Here is a 6,913-nt window from a genome sequence, read left to right as displayed (position 1 = left end):
TTTTTAATATTAATTATATCTTATAAATTCTATTCTTATTTGAATTATGCAAAGTTTTATTTTATAACTCAAATATAATTTTAATATAATATTTATATAATTACTTTAAACATATTATTGAGATGGGATACCCTAAGACTAGTATATTATAAATGTATATCACCTATAAAAAATAAATAACAAATCCAACGGGCTAATCGTGTAAAGTTCATATTTACCCAAATTAGCCCAACTCCCTATTGATATAATCCTCACAGTTTATTCTGCAGCAATATACATTATATGGGAGGATTTACCAACACTAGGAAGGCCTAAAAATAGAAATCAGCCTGAGGACATTCTTGGTTGGTGTTGGGCTGAAATGTACAAGGTGTGGTGCCTACTTTTGCTTCAGGTCAGCCTAGTCGATATATGATCTGGTTCATTACTGTGTGATAAAAACTAAAAGGTAAGGCAGCAAGAACGGAATGATCTTATATATAGTTGCAACATGCATTTCATTGCGGAAGAGGAAAACTGATATGACCATCTCAAGTGATACAAATTGACAAGAAGCTGAGAATCTGTGAAGATTACCGTCGGATCGGACTGCTAAATTTATTTCTTAGGCTATGGGCTTAAAATGTACTGAATGGCCCAAAGTGCTTGCAGATGATTGTCGGCGGTTATTGGTAGGTAAGAGAACATGACAATTGTTTCCTTGTTAACTAGTCTCTTCTTTCCCGACTAAATTAATATTATAGATGCAAGAGGATCCTCCTGGTAAAGGAATATATACTCTTTAAACATTGTTCTTGCTCAAATGTAATAAATATGAAGGTTCTTTTGTTTCTTCTTTTGAAATAAGGAGGGGTTTAGATTTTCAGTTTTGATACATTCTTCGGATAGCTGGGAGACCATTTAAAGGGACCGTTGACTTGTGCTAAAACCAAGACCATTTGCGGATTGTCGCAAATCAATGATATGTATGATTAGAAGATGTTTCGAGAGCCATATTGAAGAATACAGTGTTTGAGAGCTCAAGGACTTGGCTGGAGACATGGAGAACTAGGCGCTCGATTCAGTTCTGGCATTGGACACATTGCTTTGGCTGCTGAGCGAGGCAATGAGGGGAGTTTAGACGGAGGGTGGGACACCGAGGCACTGAGCCGGAATGGACGATAGAGAGGCTTTTAGTTTGGACCATTTCGTCTTTTCTTAGACTTAGTATTAGCTACTATAAGATACTGGTGAGACTCGTTTTCGTAGGGAGATTAGCATATTCTGAAATGTTATTATTCAGGTTAAACTTCAGGTATTACTTTCAAGTTGCTTTCTTGATGATACTACTTTCTTCTTTTCAAACCTTTATATCTTTGGTTCGTTCTTGTGCTTCTTTTGGTATGGTTTGTTTATGTACTGTTGTTACCATATACTCTGTCATTTGAGATTCTTTCTATTCGACAATATCTGCTAGAATTCTATCGTGTTATTTTCGTCAAGTATTGGAATTATTTCGCTTGTGTGCATCCCAAATTTTATGAAATTGCTTGGAGGCTGTGGTGTATGAAATAATTGATAGACCATGTATCGGATTGTAGATGCTGATGAAGTGATAATCTTTTCCTCCAGCTAAATGTACAGTTGTTCAAATTCCTCCATAAGCAGCAAAGAAAGATTTGATAGCTGATTTCCTTGTTAAAAGATAAGCCAGTTGGAATGAGTTTTTCTTTTTCCCCTTTTTCTCTTCCACCAGTGAAAATGTATATATTTGAATATTAATTTGCCTTAAAATCAACATTCTTCTTGCAAATTCATGTCACAGATATCAGAGCAATATACTTTTGACTGCTTAAATATTCAAGTAATGGCGTTGAGTACCAAACTAGTCCCAAGTCTGCTGCTGCTCTGTCTATATTCGCTTATGCCTAGTGTATTTTGATGCCTCCCTTGCTGTCTTTTTGCCAATATATTCCTTTAATGGAGGAGTGGTGAGTTCATGCACTAGAAGTAAGACAGTCAATAGTTTGGCTCGATTTGGTCTTTTAATGAAATTTATACTATACCAACCTCTTCGATTAATCTCCAGTGTACAACCAAAAATAGACTTTTTTGAAACATCCTAATCATCCCAATTTCTCTTCGGTATCGGTTCGGTGCAGTTTATTTTTAAAAACATCACGTGGGAATCGCAATGCTGCTAGATGCCTTAATATTTATGTAGAGAATGGAATATCACTTGCATCCAATTCCCACTCTGAGTAGTAGAATCTGTGTCTTGCTTACTTCTTATATTTGAAAAATGCAGGCTGGATGAGTGTGCATCTCAATTTCATCACCAGAGGCCAAGCACTTCCTCAGAATTTATTATTTACAAAGTAGAGATGCTGTTTTCATTATCAGAATGGTCAAATTCATAGTGAGACTTTATTCTTTGGACATGGAAAGCTTCTACTTTATTGATGATTCCCCCTTTATCTTGATGATGATTTCCATTCCCATAGAAAGTTCTCGCAGGACAATTGCTTTTTCAGTCAGATAGATTGAGTAAATTATCATGTTAGAATCTCTGTCACTGAGGTGATCCCATCTTTTGCTCAAGTTGATCTAAAATGGTGATGTCATAATCAGACATCTGTACGTGCATGGGCCTTTGTCAAAAGCTAAGTTGCACGGACTCTTCCTTTTTGGTGCCGCACCCATCTCGACATGGGACGGAAGCGGGTGCGAGAGCGGGATACGTCCCAGATTCGGTCAACTAACTTCGGATACTTTGACCTGAGTCTATCGACAAATTTGGGGGAAAATTGAGATTTTGATTTCTCAAAATTAAAAAATAAAACAGATTTAAGACAGGGGAAATGACATACCTTCAATATTGTAGTACTTTTGTCTCATATTTGCTGCTTTGTGTTTCAGAATAACCAAGAATTCAAGAGGTCATGTTCTGAGTTCGGACTTCTGGTAGACAGTAGCAACGATATAGATGGAGAATTGGTGGAAGGCCTTGAATGGCTTTCTCCTTCTCTTTATAGCTTTATTTTTTTTATAATTTTGAAATGTTTTTAGCCGAACCCCCGCACCCGTATTCATACATGGATCCGCACCCCAGAATCTCAAAATTTGGATTATGCCGAATCCGACATCCGGATCCGTGCCCGTATCGGATGCCCGCACTCGAGTCCGAGCAACTTAGGTCAAAAGTACCAAAAGCATATTATGAAAGATAATCATGTATTGGGGAATCAAGTTCTTTCCCTTTCATTTCTTTCCCTCCAAAGTGGAACCTAGAATTTGCTTCTTCTAGGTATATTCTCTACTATTATCCACCCTGTCCACTAAAATTTTCCTTTCTCGGGCTTATATATATTCCTTTTTGTGTTCAATGCTAAACTATCTGAGTCCCTTCTGTCCTCTCCCTTCTGGCCTCCTCAATTATTATGGTAAGCAAGTATTTGTCTTAATTCTTAAACATCTTTGAACAATTAATGTTTAGTGATTTGATTGAACTTGAGAGTGAATATATCATCTTTTGTAGAGTTTCGAGAATCATGGAAAACAGACCATTTCGGTTGGGCCATGGGGAGGTGACAATGGATTGCACTGGGATGATGGAGTTTATTCCACCATAAGACAACTGGAAATAGCTCATGGAACAGGAGTTGATTCTCTTAAGGTTGAATATGACAAAAATGGAACCTCAGTATGGTCCGAGAAGCATGGTGGCAGTGGAGGTGCTAAAACAGACAAGGTTCATGTCTTAGCGCAGTTTTTCTATTTACTGAATTGGTCATATTAAGTTGTTTTATTAAAGACTATTGGATGTTCTTCTTGTGCTCTTGTTGCAGGTAAGGCTTAATTATCCAGATGAGTTTCTAACTTCTCTCCATGGATATTATGGTAGCTTACACGAAAGGGGGTCAGTTTTTGTGCGATCACTTACATTTCAAAGCAACAAAAGGACGTATGGACCATATGGTGTCCAGCAAGGAACATATTTCACTCTTCCAATTTCTAGTGGAAAAGTTGTTGGCTTCCATGGAAAATCTGGCTGGTATCTTGATGCTATTGGAGTATACGTAGAGCCTATTCATAAATCTTTGCCGACTAATTCTATACTTCAGTCTCAGCAACACCATTCCATCGTTCATTCCCAACAAAGTGTTGTCCAAGGGTTTGAGAATTATGAATACTCAATGATACAAGGAAGTCTCGGCAAAAATTTTGATCTAATTGTTGCAGTTAGACACAAAGATGAGAACAGTAACATTTTACCTCCAACCACACTTTCAAGACAAACTTCTGGTTCTGATCATGATTCCAGTTCTACTGGACCGAATAAAAAGGTATGATAAAAGCTGCTAATTTTCTGTTCATCCAACCATTTTTCGGATTCTGCATATTCTAAAATGGAATATATATGTTTCAGGTGGCAACTATAACCCCTGCCCCTATTGAGAGAGTCCCGTCGAAAAGTGTCAAGGGTGTTGTCACATATTGTCCCTGGGGTGGAAGTGGGGGGAGTGTTTTTGATGATGGAATCTATGATGGTGTTAGGCAAATTTACTTGTCACGCAATGTGGGAATCGTTTCGATAAGAGCTTGCTATGACAAAAATAGAGAACCAGTTTGGGGAAGCAAAAATGGTGGTACTGGTGGATTTAAAACTGAGAAGGTAAGGTTGTGAGTCCTGTTATTATAGAATTAAATTCAGGCTTTTCCTTATTTCTAATTCATACCTATTCGTCGGTTTTGCAGATAATATTTGATTATCCATCAGAGATTTTGACGCACATCACGGGCTACTATGGACCAGCCATGATTATGGGTCCTAACATTATTCAATCACTAACTTTTCATACCACAAAAGGCAAACATGGACCTTATGGAGAAGAACAAGGACAACAATTTTCAACCAAATTGAAAGAAGGGATTATTGTTGGCTTTCATGGGAGGAAAGGATTGTTTCTTGATGCACTTGGTGTTCATGTGTTGGAAGGAAAAGTTGTTTCATGTTTACCCCCTTCCTCGATCCCCAACTCCATCAAACCAAGTGCAGCGTCTGTCCCATCTTTACCTGCGCCAGCTCCCCCCAAATCCATCAAACCAGATGCAGCAGCCGTCCCATCTTTACCTGCACCGGCTCCCCCCAAATCCGTCAAACCAAAACCAGCATTTGTAACTGAGGTTGATGATAGACCACAGTGGTCTTTTAAACTGGGAAAGAAAGGACTAACTGAGGAGGTATGAAATTATGTCCCCTGATATTTGCTAACACAATTAACTACTACTCCATCTGTTTTATTTAATATGATGGTGGTTGGATATGGATTTTGAAAAAGAAAGATTTTTGACACATAAGCTAAATGTACATAACATACCAACAGTACGCTTAGGATCTTGTGGTCTTCAACATATCGCGTCATTCCTATAAGAGTATGTTATTTAAGTGTAGAATTGAGATGTTAAATTAAAGAGTTTCTAACTTTAGAAATGTCTCAATTTTTTTGGAACAGACTAAAAAGGAAAAGAGACAGATAAAATGGAACGGAGTGAGTAACACACATGCCTGGACAATGCTGCCCCTCCCCTTTGCACATAGAAAAGGGAAAATGAAAAAACTAATACTAAAGTGACTGTTTTTAATGTTTTTGGTTGAATATCAGGGAGTGCAAAGGATAGTGAAAGATCCAGCACCATATGGACCTGGTCCATGGGGTGGAGATGGTGGGAAGCCATGGGATGATGGAGTATTCACTGGGATCAAACAGATAATCCTAACACAATCATCAGAAGGCATTTGCTGTATCGAAATAGAGTATGATCGAAATGGACAATCTGTTTGGTCAGTAAAACATGGTGCAAATGCTGGGAAATGCACAAATAGGGTACGCAATCACTTACTTGCCAGTATAAAAAGGGCAGCCCGGTGCACTAAGCTCCCGCTATGCGCGGGGTCCGGGAAAGGGCCGGACCACTAGGGTCTATTGTACGCAGCCTTACCCTGCATTTCTGCAAGAGGCTGTTTCCACGGCTCGAACGTGTGACCTCCTGGTCACATGGCAGTAACTTTATCAGTTACGCCAAGGACTTGTCAGTATGAATGACTTAATTCACCAGTTGGAATAAGAATTGGCTAATATTTTGCAGGTAAAGTTAGAGTATCCTCATGAAGTACTAACTTGCATCACTGGATTCTATGGTCCTATAAGCAAAGATATGGGGTTGAAAGTGATAAAATCACTGACTTTTCACAGCACTAGAAGGAAGTTTGGTCCCTTTGGGGAGGAACTAGGAACATATTTCACATCAGCAACAACAGAAGGTAAAGTGGTTGGATTTCATGGGAGGAGTGGAATGTATTTGGATGCAATTGGAGTGCATATGCAACACTGGTTAGGCAATCAGAAAACCTCCAAGCATTCTCTGATGAAGATGTTCTATTGATAGTTTTTCTGTTTTGAATAAAGAAAAGTCCAAAATAGAACACAACCAATAAGTTCTGTGTGGAAAACATCTTCCTTTTGTTTTGACTTGTGTGTGTGTGAGCATAAAAGAAGTTCTATTGTAATAATATTCGCATTATTTATATTTCTGGTGCCTTCATCAGCTTGCTCTATCATATATTTTTGGATGTTGAAGAAATAACTTTTACATGATTTGAACTTTGAACATGAAGAGGAAGTAAATGGCTCAGGATCGAAGTTGTAGTTCAGTGGTTGCAAATTCACCTTGGACCATTTAGGACACAGTTTTATTTCAATTATAAGTTTTCCTTACCTTCTCTGCTATCCATGGTCCATATTCATTCAGAAAGTGACAGTAAGTCAGTAACAAATAGAATATGAAAGGGTCTGGAGCACATCGAGGGGATGGGATTGAAGCCCATAAACTCATAAGTCATATATGAGGAAATCCAACCCGGGGACTAGAG

The 6,913-nt window shown here is 38.3% G+C and overlaps 1 protein-coding gene across 5 annotated transcripts; it reads left to right on the top strand.

Annotated features, from left to right (window-relative positions):
* LOC109234332 (jacalin-related lectin 3) lies at nucleotides 295–6,588 on the top strand. 5 transcript variants are annotated; one of them, XM_019400273.1, is made up of 9 exons: nucleotides 295–671; nucleotides 2,288–2,398; nucleotides 3,518–3,730; nucleotides 3,828–4,325; nucleotides 4,409–4,654; nucleotides 4,738–5,223; nucleotides 5,496–5,531; nucleotides 5,646–5,867; nucleotides 6,130–6,588. In XM_019400273.1, exons 2-9 carry the CDS (start codon nucleotides 2,384–2,386, stop codon nucleotides 6,424–6,426), a joined length of 2,013 nt encoding a protein of 670 aa, XP_019255818.1. In that variant the 5' UTR covers nucleotides 295–671; nucleotides 2,288–2,383; the 3' UTR covers nucleotides 6,427–6,588. The 5 variants fall into 5 exon arrangements, with proteins under 5 accessions (XP_019255818.1, XP_019255817.1, XP_019255816.1 ...); XM_019400272.1 differs by having other exon boundaries at nucleotides 295–675; XM_019400271.1 differs by having other exon boundaries at nucleotides 295–1,294.

Source organism: Nicotiana attenuata, chromosome 11 (genome assembly GCF_001879085.1).
Source record: "Nicotiana attenuata strain UT chromosome 11, NIATTr2, whole genome shotgun sequence".
Classification (NCBI taxonomy): Eukaryota; Viridiplantae; Streptophyta; class Magnoliopsida; order Solanales; family Solanaceae; genus Nicotiana; species Nicotiana attenuata.
Note: the sequence above shows the minus strand (reverse complement) of the source record. Positions and strands in the feature narration are given on the sequence as shown.

Coding starts and splice junctions, on each gene's coding strand:
- LOC109234332 (XM_019400273.1), top strand. Junction 5,224..5,495: donor AGAAAGGACTAACTGAGGAG/GTATGAAATTAT, acceptor TTTTTGGAACAG/ACTAAAAAGGAAAAGAGACA. Junction 5,868..6,129: donor CTGGGAAATGCACAAATAGG/GTACGCAATCAC, acceptor AATATTTTGCAG/GTAAAGTTAGAGTATCCTCA.